The following is an 18839-nucleotide window of genomic DNA, read 5'->3' on the forward strand; positions in this document are numbered from 1 at the left end:
AACAGCGTAGACGAAAACACTCCACAGAATCATTCAGACTGTCCAGGAGACCATCGGCTCTCCTCTGCCCTCTCTGAAGAGCTCCAAAGCTCCTGCTGCCTTAGAAGAGCCAAGAACATTTTAATAGACTCCTTACACCCCAGTCACAATTTGTTCCATCTGGAACAACAGCCTGCCATCTGGCATGACACAGGAGGCCTGAAAAACTGTTTCTATCCGGTGGCCATCAGGGCATCAAACAAGTCAAGTGGTTTTATTGTCATTCCAACAATGTGCAGTAGTACAGTACACAGTGAAGTGAGACAACGAGACCATGATACTACATATGACAGACAACAACACAGGACTACATAAAGTGCAAAGTGTGCAAAAACAAAAAACAGTCTAACACCCGACAGAACAGAACAACACAGACACACACAAGTAGAGACGCTGCTGGGCCTTCTTAGTTATGGAGCTGGTGTTGAGGGACCAGGAGAAGTTCTCCACCAGGTGGACACCAAGGAATTTGGTGCTCTTGACGACCTCCACAGAGGATCCATCGATGTTCAGGGGACAGTGATCTCTCCGTGCTCTCCTGAGGTCAACAATCATGGCTTTTGCTTTGTCCACTGTAATAAACACACAGCATAGGCGACCACATTTCAATGCTTTTCAGGATTCTGTTATTACTCTCGTCACGACACACACACACACACACACACACACACACACACACACACACACACACACACACACACACACACACACACACACAGAGTTCTAAAGCTCACAGCTCCCCAACAACAACAACTAAGACAGGATCTATTTCACCCTTTTAACGCAGGTGCAGCGTGATCGTTTGTGCCGCTCAGGTGCGTCCGCCTCGCTGCAGCCGCACCACGTCCACGTTCTGCCACCGTCCCATTAGATGGTGTCACATTAGAGTTACAGGTGCAATGGTGTGAATGACTGTCATAGTAAGGAAGGCACTTGATCTCATTATATTGCATGTATTTATTTCATGTATTTATAATGACAATAAAGACAAAGACAGGATGGATGGCGCTGAGTGTGATGTCAGCAGTCTCACAGCAGGTGCAGTATCAGCAGTACCTGCTGCAGATGTCATTTCTCTTTGAGAAATGTGGAAAATGCGAGTCCTGCAGACTAATGTCAGGCTCATCGTGAAGAAAGAGTGATGATGAGACATTCAGGGACCAAAGCGTAATCACGGCTCTTCTCTCAGTTTGACCTTCACTTTCCTCAGGAGAACACTGACTTTCTAACAAACTGGCTCTCGGATGAGTTTTGGTTTCAGGTTTCTGTCAATGTATCGATCGATTCTCACCCTGCCAGCACAGAGCGAGTGGCTGTGAGGTCACAGCAGTGTTGTAGTGCATGATGGGAATCTGCCAGGCCACTCAGCTGCCAACATTTAAACCTCATTCAGCTCACAATGCAGCGTTAATGAGCTGCTTAACATGCGCCATATGATGAGCTCCTCTAAAGATGCCTTGCAGGCACTTTGTCAGAGTGAAGGTGACCGTGAACTGGACAGAGACGCCGAGTGTGGGCGGAGAGATAAACAAGACAACAATGCAAACGGGGGGGGGGTGTTATTGAGGGGCCTGCGAGGAGTGATTAATTCATCCCTCCCAGATTACTTTAGGCAATAAGACGTCCAGAATTAATCCATCAGCAGGGCTTTGCCTTTCTGTTGTTTCAGCCACATTAATCAATACTTTAATATTAATGACTGTGGGTGTGCAAAAGGTCACGACCACATTCAGAGCACAAGTCTCAACAGAAAACGTGGCTGGATGTTTCCATCGCTGCTGTGTGAATAACAAGCTAACTGTGGATGCTCCTCACCTCTAAACTGAAAGTCTAAACATGTAAGACCCGTCAAACAACGGCATGAAGCAAATCAATAAAGCCAGATCATCAGCATCAGAGGACCGATGACGGAGCCTTGGGGAACTCCACACGTTGTTGAGTTTATCACAGGTTTCTCCTCTGAATCCTCCCACATCAAGTTTTTTCTCTTCATTATTTCTGTAAAGTCATAAACGGATAGAAACCTGCACCGAGTTCAATCTGTTCAATAACAGGACCTTTGTGTGTGTGTAGTACTAGTAGTGTAGTATTTGTAGTATGTAAGGACTTTTTGATGTGTGTATTTTTAGGTCTACAGGTCTGTTTTGTTAGTATTTCTCAGTTTGTAAAGGATTTTTGGTTTTTGCTGTTTTCGTGCCTCTCTCACAGGAAGCTGTTGAGTGTTTGGACAGATGTTCTTAGCAGAGACGAAACAACTGCTGCACATCTGGACCGCTGCTGCTGGGAAAACACCTCAGGGTGGCCCAACCTGCAGTCTGGAGCCCCGAGGGGCCCCTGAGGCCCCAGAGGGGAACACCAGGAGCGGGTCTGGCTTTGTTTATCCGCTGAGTGAGCTCAGTGCTTAAACAGAACCGTGGTTCCGGTGGGAAAGGGTTAAACTGCTCTCCTCACCTGACCCCGCCCCTCCGGACCAGCCCCGCTGCAGCAGCGAGCGGACACTCCGGGAACTTCACTCAGTTTGTTCCCGAGCGGAGCGCGTTCCTCCCTCGGGTCCCGGACCACGCTGAGCACGCGCACGGAGCGGATCGGGTCGTGGCGGGTCTCCAGGGTTCGGATCTTTCCCGCTTTTTGTTTTTCTGCCTGAAGTGGAGCTCGCGCGACTCTCAGCTCCGCGGAGCATCCGTGCGTAAATCTGCGCGCCTGGAAACTCCGTGGGATGACGCACGCGCTCACCGATCGATTGTTTGACTGATTGATTGACGGACACGCTGTCCGAGACTCGCCATGGACCTCGTTCAACTGATGATGATGATGGTGATGGTGATGATGAAGGTCAGTGTCGGGACCGACTTCAGACAAACTGGGAGAGAACAAAGAGCGCGCAGTCAGCCTGAGGTCAGACACAGATCATAACCCTCCTCCTCCTCCTCCTCTTCATCCTGGCGCTGGAGCAGGCTCTTGTTCGCTCAAACTTAGTTCAGATCCTTAAAACAGGAAATGATGAAGTTTCTGACCTGAGATCAGATGTTTTCGCGCTTTTCTTTCTCTCTGACGATAAACTGAAGATGAATCTGAACGTTTTTCACTCTTTCACACATCAAACTCAAATAAACACGCGATTGGAGTCACGTGATTGGCTCTCAGCTGAGGGACCCTGAAGGTCAGACAGCAACTGATCGGTGGCCCGCTCAGACTCCAACATCAGTTTGGAGCTTTTGTGAGAGTGGGTGGGGGGCTGATTTCTGGGTCTGAAAAGTCCTTGAAGCATAAATCTGTGAAATGGTTTACAACATTTTCTTCGATTTAAAGTTAGGAAACAAAAGTGAAACGTGACGAGAGTGTGTCTGCGCTGTAATCTTTTTTTCGCTGCGTCTCTTTGTGATGTAGTCTGAGTCTGTTTTCCACGAAGCTCTCTGAAGACGTTTGCAGACGTTTTGTGGTCTCTGTGGTTCTGCCGTCTCTTTGTGCTCATTGAAACTTTTGGAATGATTCTTTAAACATCTTAAGTTGACTTTGCTGAAATAGCTGACTGGTTTGGTTTTGAATATTTGGAATGAGCCTTTAAAAGCCTGCAGAGCGTAGAGGTGACCTCACACAGTCCTGCACTGCTGATTAAAATGTTTACTGCTTTGTGCCTCAGACTGAATGTAAAAACGTTCACACTGTCTGAAATCTGATCAAACTCTGTAAGTTTGACACTACCTGTGAAACAGACTCCAGCCAGGTCTCAGGTTCGTTTCCTCAGTTACACTCAGGTCCCCGGTGTGTTAGCATCACCTGCAGTCTGCTGTCAGTCTGAACTCACCCATCGTTATCACAGTTTTGGTTCCTTCAGTCGATCCAGATCTGAAACAGATCAAATATTCATTTTTTGCTGCTCGTTGTCACAAATGTGAAGCCGCTGATGTTGTCTGTGAGCTGATCTGTCAGTGTCAGCACTGATAACAGGAGAAACACCCCTCAGCCAGGTTTGGAGTGTTGATGTTGCACAGTCTGTCCACCAGAGGGCGCTCTGCAAGTTTCCTGCAGTAACAGCAAACAGCTGCTGGGAGCAGAGCATAAACGGGTGAATGAACAGCGCCACAGCAGAATCTGTAGATGGTGGTGTCCACACAGCAGGGGGCGCTGGGTGCAGCCTGTGGGGTCGTTTCAGTCTGAGCGCTCAGATGTGCGAGTGGACTTTCTAACAAGTGAAACGTGGAGGCAGAGGAGGGTCAGCCGAGTTCACATGTGGCTGACACAAATGTGGGGGGGGGGATCAAAGCAGCCACACATGAAAGCGACAAAGAAGGAAGTGTTTCACATCTGTATGGAATCAGCCTACTGCCACATCTGCCCACATCTGCGCACAGAGCCTGCCAGAGTCTCCTTTTTCATTAGAGAGCTGCAGTATTTCTGATTCTGTTTGAACAGCGTCACATTCACGGCTGCTGGGATTCGAGCTTTTATTTTGAAATAGTCACAGGAAATCACAGAGGTCAGGACTTCCTGTTATTACTGGGGCGAAATGCTGCATCAGCTCCTGACTTTGGTAAAACCAGTCACTTATGTGACCTATGACCTGAAACTACAGGTGGTGCCAAATCATCAATGACAGAAAACCTCCAGACGGAGCTCGCCGTGCTCGATAAAACAGCACCAGTCAGCAAAACCAACGTGGCTGAGTCATGAGCTGGTCTGCATCCACAGACACGGGTACTGGCTAATTAGGGCTCAGTACCATCCAATCAAAATCCTCCAGTTTGCCGCATTAATCCTGGAGCTCAGCCTTTGTGGATGCTCTGTCACTACAGTGACCTCACAGCAGACATATTATTGGTCAGATGATGTCATTAAAAAAGCCCCAACAGCACAAACACAGTCCAGACGTCCCGTATCCACAGAGACCAAACAGTTTGTGTATCAGGCTGTAAACATGTTTAATTCTTCTGCAAAGTTTGAAAACGGGAGTCTATGGGGACTGACTCACTGCTGCCTCTGCTGGACGCTAGAGGCACTGCAACTGATTTTAAGAAAGCTGATTGGTCATTAACTCTGCGTGTTTGCTGTGTTTCAGATGTCTGACAGCAGCAGATCGATGGAAGTGTTCGGGGACCGAGCAGCAAGAAGCAAACGCTATGCCATCAACCCTCTGGGACACAAGTGGACTCACCACAACGTCACGTACAGGTAGAGAAACACCTGTACAGACTTAATAACATCCTGTGATTCATTCAGTGAAGCTCTGAGGTCATCACATGTACTCTTACAAGGTCAGGAACTTCAAAATGCTCCGTTTCTCTAATTGTTCTCCAAGATCGTGTGTAAGTTAATGATTTAATGTCTTCATTGTCTAATTGTGGCTCTTTCTCTTATTTTGCTGCATTTCAGCGTTTATTGGTTGGACCTCTGCATCTCTGCCACAGCTTGTATTAAAGCACATTCCACGTGTAGAATATTTAATTATGAAGGTAAACATTTGGAGCCTGAAATTCAATTTAATACTGAGGGCCTGCTGGCTGTCGTATCTACTATGATTCAGGATGTCACCCAGCAGGAGCCTGAACAATGAAAGTGACCCTCAGAGCCTCGTGGTCGGCCTCCAATTTATACAAGTCAAAAATAATGACACGAATATAAACCACAAGACAGAGAATAATCTCTGGTGTCCGAGAGTCTAACCAATAAACAGCACAGAAACCAACCCTTCCTCCTCCTCCTCCTCCTCATCATCATCAGCAGCAGCCTCAGGTCAAAGTCTAGAAACAATCTTGACACTCAGGAACCATCGCTGTAACTCCTGCAGGCAGTTATTTGGGTGGTTATTTTCATTCTGGTCCCTCCCATGCAGGTATAGGTAAAGGGCTTTAAGTCCCAGGTGGAGCCCGGGTGACTTTATTTGACAATTAACATTGTTTTGTTAATGACTGAAAAACGTTCACAGATGATGATGAAGAAAGCAAATGGTGCAGCATCATGATTGGCTCATATGTTTCCTGATTCGATGCTGATGAGTCCCTACCTCACTGATTGCCCTCCCATTGTATTTCTACACCAATCACACAACTGAGATCAGAGGAGGCGGAGCATCATTCTCTGAGGACCAATCAGAGTCCAGATACCTGTCTGTCTCTTCCATCTCAGGATCATCCAGTTCCCCAACACCCTGAATGTGGAGGACACCAGGAAGGCCATCGGCATCGCCTTCACAAAGTGGAGTGACGTGTCTCCGCTGACCTTCACCGAGGTTACTGACGGCAACGCTACTGCTGACATCACCATCGGTAGGACTGAACGTTTACTTTGGTAGCACTGTCCACTTCCTGCTGTGACAAAACAAATTTCCCACGTGTGGGACTAATAAAGGTTATCTTATCTTATCTTATCTTATCTCATCTTATCTTAACTTTGACACCTGCTGTTGACCCGCAGGGTCAGGTTAACACGCACCTCTCTCTGTGTGGGAGACTTCATTTGTAAAGGGCTAACTTCTGCTTAACGTGATGCTAAGCCATGGATTAGAGCCCTAACCCGGGCACTAAACAGGTCACAGGTCACCTCGCAATTGTAACTGCCTGTGTTCAAAGTGATTCAAACCTTAGAAAAAACAACCAAAGTATCAACAGAAGGTGGAGAGACAACCTCGATGTTGTGTTGAACAGAAATCAGTTGATATTAAAATAGAGCAGGCTGTTGTTTCATGTTATACCAGTTTGAACCACTGTGATGGACCGAGTTGAAAAAGCAGGAGGAGTCACAGGAATGATTAGAAAAATAGGGCTGCCATTTATTTAACCCCAAAATTATATTTACAAAAGTAATAAATGTTGAGCTCATAAAAGGTCAAAGAAACAAAACTGAACTCAGGCAAAGAACCCAAAACTTAACAAACCAAACAAACATAACTGACCTAAACATGAAATGACACACAAGGGTTTATATGATGGCTGATCAGACCACCATGACACACTAACAAAACAAAACATAATCATAAACAACAAACAATGCAGTCTGGTTTGTTAATAAACTAAACACCAAAGAAGAAAATCAAACACATTAAATCCTAAACTCAAATATTTAATTAAATACAAATACTTTGTTTTTAATTAAAGAAAACACACATTCTCCCCCTTCAGCAGGAAGTGGTGGTGCGGTCCAATTATCCCTCTTTGTATTTAATGGTTTCAAACCCTGGCTACCACCTTTTGTCTGGCAACTCCCCGGATCATGGCAGGTAAGAAGTAAAAGAAACAAAGGTTAGTCAAAAATCAAAGTAATGAACTGGTGTGAATACATAAGTAAACTAAATGTGCGCGCTTACAAATAGAACAAATGTATCCAAACCATTCATCAAACTTATCGGAAACTAAAGTGTGTTATTGTGTTCAAACAAAGAAATGAAAATACACAAGACTTACCGACTTTAGAGTGTGGCCATGGGATTGGCCATCACACACACAAGATGGCGTAGTGAGTCAGCCAAACCTTTGCTAGTGGGCTGGACAAGCTGAAGGTTCTGAACGAAGCGGCGGTAAGAGTAAAACTCTGCCCCCTGCTGGTGAAGGGTGAAGGCTGCATGTTGCTGATGGTAATTAAACAAGTGCGTGAAACGGGTTTTATCTTGGTGGATCAGGTGGTTCAGTAGGTCGTCCTCATGAAAGGACACGTCTGCAGGATGAGGAGCTCTTCCTGCACTTGGCTAAGTTCTGCTTTGGTCCTCTGAGATGTTCCACTTCAGTTTCCTGTTTCCAGGTTTCTACACCTTCAACCACACGGACTGCTGGTGGTCTCCTCTCCACCCGTGTTTCGATGGGCTGAACGGCGAGCTGGCGCACGCCTTCCTGCCACCACGGGGAGAAATTCACTTTGACAACCACGAGTTCTGGATCCTCGGGAAGTCCCGCTTTAGCTGGAAACAAGGTTGGAGCACGTAGGATGGTTCTGTGTGTGTTTAGTGTGTTCCTAGAAGGCCACCGTACTCTGAGAGATTAAAGAAACAGTACAAATGTTGTTTCAGGTGTTCTTCTTTGAATTTCAGACTTTTTGAAAGTCTGAAGTTTAAGGTTCTGAAGGGAAGCTTCAGCTTAAGAGTTTATACGTTTTTCTTTTTTTGTCTGAATTTGTGTCTCTAATGGGAGAAAAACACTGTGTGTGTGTGTGTGTTATAAACAGCAGTGTTGATATCGTGACAGGATTTATCCCTCAATGCTTCTTAAATGAGACAAAATCTAAACAAACACCTGAAACATGACTGACAGGAAGAGCGCAGCAGAAACCTCACAGAGATCATTCTGATCAGCTTCTGGAAGCCTGCTGAGGGGCAGCAGTCACAGGCTGCGAGCGTGGTGGGCGTGGTCTGTTTGTAGGAGACTGCAGCAGGAGTGACGCTCCTCTGAGAATACATCATTACCACCCTGAAGCCGGTGCTCTGAGGATGATGATGATTGGATGTAAAAATTTGAAATCATGTTTGCAGAGCTGCAGTTTCCAGGCCGGAGGGTTCTCGACCGTTCGCTGACGCTGTGAGCCTCTGACTGATTGCGGTCATGTGATCCCTCCTGCAGGAGTCTGGCTGAACGACCTGGTCCAGGTGGCGGCACACGAGATCGGCCACGCTCTGGGTTTGTGGCACTCCAGAGACCCTCAGGCTCTGATGCATCCCAATGCCACCTACACCGGACAGAGGAACATCGCCCAGGACGACGTGTGGGGCATCCAGAGACTCTACGGTAACGACCAGAGCAGCCGGCAACGAGCTCTTCCTGCTTCAGTCAGGTTTACAGCTGTTCACTGCAAAGCTGGGAAACAGCACAAATATGTATTTGAGATATTTAAGGTGGACTGAGGGGAAACTGCTCTGGGGTCTGACCGATCAGAAATAAACATCCACTGATGCAGACAGGCGGAAACACGCCGCTGCATCATGTGACGTGTGTTTGTTGTGTTTAAGTGACTGGACGCGTCTGTCGCTCTGCAGGTTGTCTGGATAAGAAGCGAGTCTGCGACCCGTGGGCTCGGCTCGGCTTCTGCGAGCGAAGGAAGACGTTCATGAAGAAGAACTGTCCTCAGCGCTGTGATTTCTGCTACGGTGAGGCCCCTCTGACCTCCGACACCCTCACAGAAGCCCGCATGACGCTCATTGCCCGTCTCCATCCTCTTCCCACTGCAGAGCCTCTGGAGGTGGTCACCACAGCAACGCCGCCGGCAGCCAACACGAAGATCAAGATGGTTCCTCGGGGGAAGGTGGTGGGTTTCCGGTGTGGGACAAAAAACACCCGCTCCCCCCCCAAAGTCAGGTCAGCTCATCAATGCTGACGTAATCATTATTGTGGGTGATTTTTAACATCCATGTAGATGCTAAAAATGATAACCTTAACATTTAATCTGTTATTAGACTCAATTGGCTTCTCTCAAAATGTAAAAGAACCCACCCACCACTTTAATCACACTCTAGATCTTGTTTTAACATATGGCATAGAAACTGAACATTTAACAGTGTTTCCTGAAAACCCTCTGCTGTCTGATCATTTCCTGATAACATTTACATTTACAATAATTGATTGCACAGCAGTGGAGAGTAGACTTTATCACAGTAGATGTCTTTCTGAAAGTGCTGTAACTAAGTTTAAGAATATAATCCACCCACTGTTATCATCTTCAATGCCCTGTACCAACATAGAGCAGAGCAGCTATCTGAACGCTACTCCAACAGAGGTCGATTATCTTGTTAATAATTTTACCTCCTCACTACGCACGACTCTGGATACTGTAGCTCCTGTGAAAACTAAGGCCTCAAATCAGAAGTACCTGACTCCGTGGTATAATTCTCAAACACGTAGCCTAAAGCAGATAACTCGTAAGCTGGAGAGGAAATGGCGTGTCACAAATTTAGAGGATCATCATTTAGCCTGGAGAAATAGTTTGCTGCTTTATAAGAAAGCCCTCCATAAAAGCCAGAACATCTTACTATTCATCACTGATTGAAGAAAATAAGAACAACCCCAGGTTTCTCTTCAGCACTGTAGCCAGGCTGACAAACAGTCAGAGCTCTACTGAGCCAACCATCCCTTTAACGTTAACTAGTAATGACTTCATGAACTTCTTCACAAATAAAATTTTTATCATTAGAGAAAAAATTACCAATAATTATCTCACAGTCCTCTTCAGTTCTCACGTTGAGCTTAATTATGGAGTTCCACAGGGTTCAGTGCTAGGACCAATTCTGTTTACATTATACATGCTTCCCTTAGGAAGCATCATTAGAAGACATAGCATACATTTTCACTGCTATGCAGATGACACGCAGCTCTATCTATCCATGAAGCCAGGTAACACACACCAATTAGTTAAACTGCAGGAATGTCTTAAAGACATAAAGACCTGGATGGCCGCTAACTTTCTGCTTCTTAATTCAGATCAAACTGAGGTTATTGTACTCGGCCCTGAAAATCTTAGAAATATGGTATCTAACCAGATTCTTACTCTGGATGGCATTACCTTGGCCTCCAGTAATGCTGTGAGGAACCTTTGAGTCATTTTTGACCAGGACATGTCCTTCAACGCACATATTAAACAAATATGTAAGACTGCTTTCTTCCATTTGTGCAACATCTCTAAAGTTAGAAATATCCTGTCTCAGAGTGATGCTGAAAAACTAGTTCATGCATTTATTACTTCCAGGCTGGACTACTGTAATTCATTATTATCAGGATGTCCTAAAACTCGCTGAAAAGCCTTCAGCTGATCCAAAATGCTGCAGCAAGAGTCCTGACAGGGACTAGAAAGAGAGAGCATATTTCTCCTGTTTTGGCTTCCCTTCATTGGCTTCCTGTTAAATCCAGAATTCAAAATCCTGCTCCTCACATACAAGGTCTTAAATAATCAGGCCCCATCTTATCTTAATGACCTTGTAGTACCATATCACCCTATTAGAGCACTTCGCTCTCACACTGCAGGCCTACTTGTTGTTCCTAGAGTATTTAAAAGTAGAATGGGAGGCAGAGCCTTCAGTTTTCAGGCCCCTCTTCTGTGGAACCAGCTTCCAGTTTGGATTCAGGAGACAGACACTATCTCTACTTTCAAGATTAGGCTTCAAACTTTCCTTTTTCATGTTTTGAAGTCAATGCTGAGGTGTCACTGGTCATGGTCACAGCTCATCAAGGTTAAAATCTTTCTCGGAGAGTTTCAAATAAAGGAGCCAGGAGGAGTTACAGTTAACGAGCGGGGCTTGTGGTCGTTTTTTGTACAGCTGTTTGAATGATTGTGGGTGGAGCTGAAAGCTTAAAGGTCTGTTGTGTCTGTGGTTTTCCTGCAGTTGGTACAAAGATGGCGAGCAGATCCTCTCATCCATTCCAGGGTACATCGTCATGAAGGACCGAGACCTGCGCATTGTCGCCAACGAGTTCAACGAAGGCGTTTATACCTGCCGTGTCCATCGCCGTGGCGACATCGTCTCTGCAAACTCCTGGGCCATCCGACTGAAGCCGGAGCAGCCATCCAACAGCTGAAGACGACAGACAGGTGACCCGACAGGAAGCGTGGTGTCTGTGGACTTTTTTCCTGACCTCAATGGACTTTAAAGATTAAAGAACAACGAACCATTGGCAGCTCTGTGATGTCACGGCGCCCCCTTCTCATGACTGCGAATGACATCACAATGTGTAAAGTGGTGACTGAGCTGAGTGGATGGCGTTTTGGTGATGAGCAGCCTGCTGCTCATCGTACGTGAGAATATTTCTATACCCCGTAGGAACCGCAGCTTTTGACCCCGCCCACTTTAGTTGCAGTGTTTGAGTTAGTTACTTAGCAACGACAGTCATGTAATCCCTCTTTGGCCTTTGACCTTTGCTTAGACTTGTATCCTGTCAGACGCTGTTCCTCTGTCCTCCATCATGGGAAAGCTGTTTCACATCTTTGTGCACTTCCTGTTTCCCCCGCCCCGCCTGTCCTGACCGCCACGGTTTGACTGCTGGACTGAAGCAGAGCAGCTTTGCATGATTCACAGTTCAGACTAATCCCGCCTCACAAACAGTAGACCAGGCAGTTCAGCAGAGTGGGTCTGATGTCATCGTCCGTCCACTGGAGGACAGAAGAACCCGTAGGACAGGAGGCAGCACTCTGGATGCGAGTGATGGATGCTACGACAGGTGTGAGTCCTTCACTCAGTAAACTGGCGGTGTCCTCTTTCTGTCCTTAATGTGTGACATATGTTTGTTATTTTGTTAAAAATTACAGAAATAAACAGAAACATTTTAGTAAATGTTTTCCTGCTGGACGCAGCTCATATGTGGTCGAGGGTCGAGCCCGCTGGTGGCAGATGAAATATGATGAATATTCAGATGAAAACAGGTCAGAAATGGGTTAGACAATGAATGTGTGTGTGTGTGTGTGTGTGTGTGTGTGTGTGTGTGTGAGAGAGAGAGACGCTGATGTTCGTGGAAACAAAGGCCTGAGAACAAAGAGTGTCTGCAGGGTTAGCGTGGGTCGCTAACCCTGCAGACACAAACAAACCGACAAAATCGTTTTAAAAATCAAAAACAGGCAAACAAAGTTTAACAATCTCAAATTAAAATATTATAAACTAAATAACTACAACAAATAAATAGAATAAATAGATAAAAATAAACGTGAAATATGAATATTCTGAAAGTAAATCAAAGATTTGTTTTGTGATATTTTTGATTTTTACACAATTACTATTAATAAATAAACAAATCAGCGAACAGGAAACAGGAAGTAAACTAAAAACAATAAATGACAGAATTAAAACACATTTAGTGTAAAAAGATACAAAATAATATTTATAATAAAATCTATAAAAAATAATTGTTTACGGTGACGAGCAGCTCAGGACAAAAAAATGTACATAACCATTTTGACACACACACACACACACACACACACATACACACACACACACTGACAGTCTTATGTGTGTATTCATGTTGTTGTTTCTATATTGTATTTAATAAATGGAAACTAATTATTTTCACATAATTATGTGAAAATAATTATGTGAAAATAAGTTCGAAATGTTCAAAAGTTCAGACTGCAGAGTATTGATTGATCAGCTGTTTGTTTATGCTGATCAATGAGGCCTGAAAACATGGTTCACCCTCACACAGCACCACCTGGTGGGCCAACAGAGCCACTGCAGCAGCTTCCTGCTGCTGTGTCCAAATTCAGAGGCTGCATCCTCCTGAGGCCGATTACGTCACAGCAACGCGACGAAGGGTGTCCAAATTCATAGACGCCTCTAAATGCGTCCTTCTTTTTTCCAGATTTGAAGGGTGGGTCGGGTGTATCCTTCGTGGCCCACCATATCCCAGCATTCATAGCGTTTCCAACAATGGCGGCAGCTACTTAGATTTAATATTACTCTTATTAATCTTTCTGGGTCACAAAGTAAACTTTTAACATATTTTCAGGCGAGAATGTAGCTGTGTAAACCTCAAATATCTGCAGATTTATCAAGACACCACATATTTGTAAAAGGTTAAACATGATATATAAGTCACTTAGATAACTTCAAAATGTTTGGCTTTTTTCAGTGTTTCATTTGTTCCTGAGTAAATCGGTTTGGCTGAGATTAAAGTTATAGTTTTCACACAGCTGATTAAACAGAAGTGTGAGACGGTCTACGGTTTACTCCAGTGTCCTGTTATATTTTAGATAGCAAGGAGCAGACGGCCGAGTTTATTAAACTCCACCAAGACGGCGGTGACGCAGATCAGAAAGTTAGACCGTCCAATTTCACAGTCGCTCACTTCAGCCTTCAGAGGACCCGGCCCACATAGACGACGAAGGCCGGGTCCTCAGGAGCACGCAGCCTATGAACTGAGACGCAGCTAATGTGTAATAAATAAACTGAGGGGTGAGGAATAGACCCTGTGCACGAGAAAATGCTAACTTCCTGGTTTGAGACCGGATGTGGGGTTGTACATTTCCGGTAGCTTTACTTTGCGGTCAATCGCTACTGCGAAGATATACTCCAAAATCATGTCCAAAACTCGAAAACGGAAAGATCGCGTTAAGTTACAAAGAGGAGAAGGTGGGAACACTCACCACTGTTGTGTCATAAAAAATCTAATGATCAATTTTGACGTTTAAAGAGTTTAGATCGATCAGTTGTTTACATCACTCAACACAAGCAGAACTGCATTACTGCATGCAGAAGACATTTAAACAGGCAAATGTTCAGCATTCAAACTACAGGTGAACGATAGTCAAACCAGATATTTCCCCATTATGTCGATATCAGCTAGTCAAGTACACACCTACACAGCATGTTAACAAACCATGAAAAAAAGCCACACAAAAAAATGAACGATTGCTGGTGAGGGTTTCTCTACATTAGTATTTATGAAGGGTGTGTTGTGACTTACCTTCAAAATTACAGTGGTCCCTCGCTATAACGCAGTTCACCTTTCACCTCGCTGTTTCGCAGATTTTTAGTGCAAGTTTGCATGCTTATTTTGTTTGTTTTTTTACATCACATCCTGCCTCCTGATCGCTGCAGACGATCTCCTCCGTGACGTCTCTCCTGTACAGTACAGAATCGCTGCATCGATCGCTAGCAGTGTGACTCTGAAGTGCAGTACTGGATGTCCACGATGTCCACGCATCAAAAAATAAAACTTGCTACTTGACTTCACCCATCGCTGGTTATTTTTAGAACATAACACCCGCCATAAACGAGGGACAGCTGAGAAATATAACATTTGAATCCCTTTTCTCTTTTGCCCTGAGGTGCGGGGGAAAAATATCGACAAGTCGATGAACATCATTTACAGGTATATTGGGTAAATGCCCAAAACATCTATAGAAATGTAAATCGCCGCTTGATTCATTCATTTGCTTAACTTGTTTTGGACCGTAAACAAGGCGCGAATAGGACACCGGAAACAAAGCTCCCCACAGGAGTTTCCGCACCGGAAGTAGCATATGCTAACGTGCACATAGTCAATTGTTACTTTGATGAAACAAAATTATTTTAACTGCATGGAAGTATCTGCAGCGCCCCCTGGAGGATGAACCAACTACACCAAAGCTGCTCAGACCTGATTGGTCAGAGTAACAGCACAGTAAGAGGTCAGAGGTCAGCACAGGCCTTGATCCAGGAAGAAGCTTCAACACTGATCAGCTGATCAGTCAGTTCATGACATCATCACAGACCTCAGAGGAACAGCTGACGGTCCTCGTCAGAGCGTGAGTCCTAACGTTACCTTTGATTTGAAACCTGTGACATCACTCAGCGACCGACCCTCCTGTGAGGGTAAATGTAATCTGATTACACTGTAAACACGCTCATTTCAGTTTGAGTCTGAAAATAATTTCATCATCTTTGCAACTGTGACACCGTCACACCCACCAGTGACCACCGACTGATCGCTGTGATGTAATCAGGAACTACAGTACACTCACAGATACAGAGGTCTGACTCTGACGAAGTCGCCGTCTCAGGCCTGATGACTGATTAGAGACGATCGCGCCGACAGCTTTGACTTGGTGAGCGAGGAAAGGCGGGGCTTAGACATGACACACACACGGCGCTCCGTATTCAAAGTGAACTTTATTGAGTGAACGGGAATGTTCAGGTGCAGCTGCACACGGTGCAGGCTCACCTGTGAGCTCCTCACTACCTTCTGATTCAAAAGACCTTCATGTCCAGACGCCACCATCACTTTGGTCTGCAGCTGGCCCCGCAGGGGGGCGTGGCCAAAGCTCAGGTATACACAGAAAGGCACAGAGTGAAACATGAACACTGTGAGAAGGACAGTGGGTGGCGACAGGTTAAATCAACAGATAACAGGCTGGTATCAGGGGGCGGGGTTTGTTTGAGGAGGGGGGGCAGGGGGTTGGTCTGCTCAGGTGACCGCGGTCAGAGTTCAGGAATGTTTTGGTCGGGTTGGGGTGGCAACACGGCGCTCCGATGGTGTTGGCGTTCGCCGCGCCTTCCGTGGCCCCGCCCCCGTCAATGACGTCACTCTACATGCCCATCCTGATGCTCTGGATGATCTGGAAGATGGCTGCAGGACAGGCGAGACATCAGCGTTACTGCGTTTCACATCTTTATTCAGAATAAAATAATAATCACTGATCATTTTATCACTCGAGTTATTTGAAAAATGATTTCACTTGGAAAATGTAATTCTTTATCCTTTTGATATTATTTAAAGAATTTGTTTACATTTTTATCTTATTTTTACTTAAAAAACAAACTTATTTTTAGTATTAATGCTATGGCAGCCTCGCCTCTGTCAGTCTGCCCCAGGGCAGCTGTGGCTACAACTGTAGCTGCCTCCACCAGAGTGAATGAATAGTGGCATTGTAAAGCGCTTTGGGTGCCTTGAAAAGTGCTATATGAAATCCAATCCATTAGTAATATTATTATTATTTTTTAGCTCTAAAGTTAAAATATTCAGTTTATTTGAATATTTATGACATTTTTAGCACTTTTTTAAAGCATTTTTTCCCTTTGATTTTATATTATTTTAAATAAATTTTAAATATATTTTTTAAAATTAGTTTCCATTAAAGATAACCTGACATGACCTCTGTGATCACGTCTGAGTGTGCTCAGATCAGCCTGGTTAAACACACATGAAGCACCAGGTGCTCTTCATCGATTAAAGGTCACATCAGCACGGCGTGCCATGACATCACAGGGACAGGCCCCGCCCATTTCCAGCACTTTAGTCATCAGTTATTTAAAACTTTCATAAACCAGAAAATCATTTATGACAGAAGAAGAAGAGGAGGACTCACCGGATCCACAGACGACGAAGATGAAGAGGGCGAGCAGCCACGGCCCCACACCTTTGTCATCGGTGAGGCTCCTCTGAAACACAAACACACACACACACACTTTATTGATCAGCCCTTCACACTCATCCCGATCTGTGTTTATTGTCGATTGGGTGGAGCAGCGGTTATCACGGTCGCCTCGCTGCAGGAAGGTTGTGGGTTTGAATCTGATGGTGACTAAAACTAGACCTGTCCAGGTGTACCCCACCTTTCTCCCAGGCCTGCTGGGACCATCTCCAAGTGTGCTGCCTTCACGGACAGCCCGTTTCTCTGGAATTCTCAGACTTCTGAGTTACATTAGCTCTAAACTCGATCAGCTGTGATCAATGCCTGCGCTTTACTCTCCTGTGGAGACACTTTTAAAGCGTCTCACCTTTAAAACGGTCATCTTTGACCTTTGACCTTTGGCTTTTCCCGTTTTTAAAACCATCTGTTGCAGCCTGTCTGTACAGGAGCTCAGGTGCTCCTGAAGTTGGCCTGACTGAACCTGCCGACGGATCCTCACGCGATCGATCGGTTTCTGATCAGCTATCGATCAGTTTCGGCTCGCGCTCTTCGCCCTGACGATGATGATGCCGGTTTAACTCACCGTCGTCTTGGCCACGTTTCCTCTCTGCGTGATGTTCTTGCTGTGTTTCTCGTTCGCCATGCGGATCCTCTGTTTGGCCACCATCTTGTCGTCGCTGTTGTTTGTTTGTTTGTTTGTCGTCGTTTCGTCCTCGCGCTCGTCGCTCTGCTGCTTCACGCACTGGGACCGACTCTCGTTTGTCTACGTACTCAAAAACCTGACGCCCCGCCCCTTTTGGTGCTGGTCACGCCCCTGGTCGCGTGGACTCCACGGAAAGTGCCTTACTGCGCAAACATGATTTCCTGCAGGCCCTTTCAAAATTAAAGCCAGCTGTAGTCTGCCGTTCAAGAGGACGTGGATCCATTTTTATCGTGTTTAAATAAAGTTTTATATCCTTTCTGTGCCGTAATAACTGGTGATGTAATATCTGTTAGCTTTTATTTTGAACCCTTTATAGTTACTTAATTTGTAGGCTGTAATTTATAAAGTATAAAATAGGTTCAACTGTTCATTATCAGTTTTTAATGATTTGCAACCAGTCAGAAGGAAAGGTTCACATTTTTTCATCTATATCTTTTTAATACCCATACAATTTATTTATTTACAACCATATAAAGCAATTCCAGATTCAGTGAAAATTCTGATAAAATGTGTGTTTTAAAAAAAATTCCTCTCTCCACTGTGGGTTTCTCTCATGCCATTTCAGTGTTACTGTTTAAACTGTTGTTTTTGTAAAGTTTTTCTTTTGTTTATCAAGAGATTATACAAACTTATATATATTGTATGCATCTTACATGACATATTTTCTCAAACATTTGACCTTTTCTTGTTAAACAAAAGACAAATTAAAATACAAAAAACATCATACCAACACAAGAACAGAAAATTGAAAAAACAGAAGAAAAAAGTAAGTAAATTAGAAAAATATTAAATAAATAATATATTAATAAATAAATATTAAATAAATAAATAAAATAAAGTAAAAACTAAAGTAAAAAATAAAACAAATAAAAAACAAACATTAAAATTAAACAATAACCCCCGCCTCTAATTTTTTTATTTATTTAAATCCTATGTCTACATTAAAAAAGAGTAAATTTCAAATTCTTCTTAATCTCGTTGCAGGGTGGGTACATTGCATTGTTCTAAATACTAAGGAAAAGATTTGAGATATTCCACAAAGGGTGTCCACTTGTGGATAAATTTTGCAGAACTACCTTTCACTGTGAGTGAGATCTTCTCCACCCTCAAAAATGTCTGGACAGTATTAAGCCATTGCGATGCAGAAGAGATCTTTGGAGATTGCCAAAGAAGTAAAATACAGCGTCTAGCAAGAAGGGAACAAAAAGCCAAGATCTCAGTTTGCTTGGGGAGTTATATTAAGAGGGGTCATTGGAACTCCAAATATGGCAATTAAAAGGTCTTCTCAGATTTGAATTCCCAAAAC

General features: G+C 44.5%; 2 protein-coding genes across 3 annotated transcripts; one reads left to right on the plus strand and one right to left on the minus strand.

Moving 5' to 3' along the window:
• Positions 1-2544: 2544 nt before the first annotated feature.
• On the plus strand, positions 2545-12254 carry mmp23bb (matrix metallopeptidase 23bb). Of its 2 annotated transcripts, none has more exons than XM_039622498.1 (8): positions 2545-2934; positions 5096-5208; positions 6163-6302; positions 7771-7938; positions 8583-8747; positions 8996-9106; positions 9188-9314; positions 11333-12254. In XM_039622498.1, exons 1-8 carry the CDS (start codon positions 2824-2826, stop codon positions 11523-11525), a joined length of 1128 nt encoding a protein of 375 aa, XP_039478432.1. In that variant the 5' UTR covers positions 2545-2823; the 3' UTR covers positions 11526-12254. The 2 variants fall into 2 exon arrangements, with proteins under 2 accessions (XP_039478432.1, XP_031614850.2); XM_031758990.2 differs by having other exon boundaries at positions 2545-2871.
• Positions 12255-15570: 3316 nt separating this feature from the next.
• On the minus strand, positions 15571-17594 carry LOC116335349 (stress-associated endoplasmic reticulum protein 1). Its single transcript, XM_031759018.2, has 3 exons — positions 17414-17594; positions 16786-16858; positions 15571-16046 (listed from the first exon to the last, which is right to left on the minus strand). Exons 1-3 carry the CDS (start codon positions 17495-17497, stop codon positions 16006-16008), a joined length of 198 nt encoding a protein of 65 aa, XP_031614878.1. The 5' UTR covers positions 17498-17594; the 3' UTR covers positions 15571-16005.
• Between the last annotated feature and the right edge of the window lie 1245 nt (positions 17595-18839).

This window comes from Oreochromis aureus, linkage group 14, assembly GCF_013358895.1.
Source record: "Oreochromis aureus strain Israel breed Guangdong linkage group 14, ZZ_aureus, whole genome shotgun sequence".
Classification (NCBI taxonomy): domain Eukaryota; kingdom Metazoa; phylum Chordata; class Actinopteri; order Cichliformes; family Cichlidae; genus Oreochromis; species Oreochromis aureus.

Bases quoted from the DNA above. Each gene is read 5' to 3' on its own strand.
- mmp23bb (XM_039622498.1), top strand. From the start codon at position 2,824: ATGGACCTCGTTCAACTGATGATGATGATGGTGATGGTGATGATGAAG. The intron at 2,935-5,095 runs GTCAGACACAGA...GCTGTGTTTCAG, and splicing joins GAGCGCGCAGTCAGCCTGAG to ATGTCTGACAGCAGCAGATC. The intron at 6,303-7,770 runs GTAGGACTGAAC...TCCTGTTTCCAG, and splicing joins TACTGCTGACATCACCATCG to GTTTCTACACCTTCAACCAC.
- LOC116335349 (XM_031759018.2), bottom strand. From the start codon at position 17,497: ATGGTGGCCAAACAGAGGATCCGCATGGCGAACGAGAAACACAGCAAG. The intron at 16,859-17,413 runs GTGAGTTAAACC...TTTGTGTTTCAG, and splicing joins GAAACGTGGCCAAGACGACG to AGGAGCCTCACCGATGACAA. The intron at 16,047-16,785 runs GTGAGTCCTCCT...CCTGTCCTGCAG, and splicing joins CTTCGTCGTCTGTGGATCCG to CCATCTTCCAGATCATCCAG.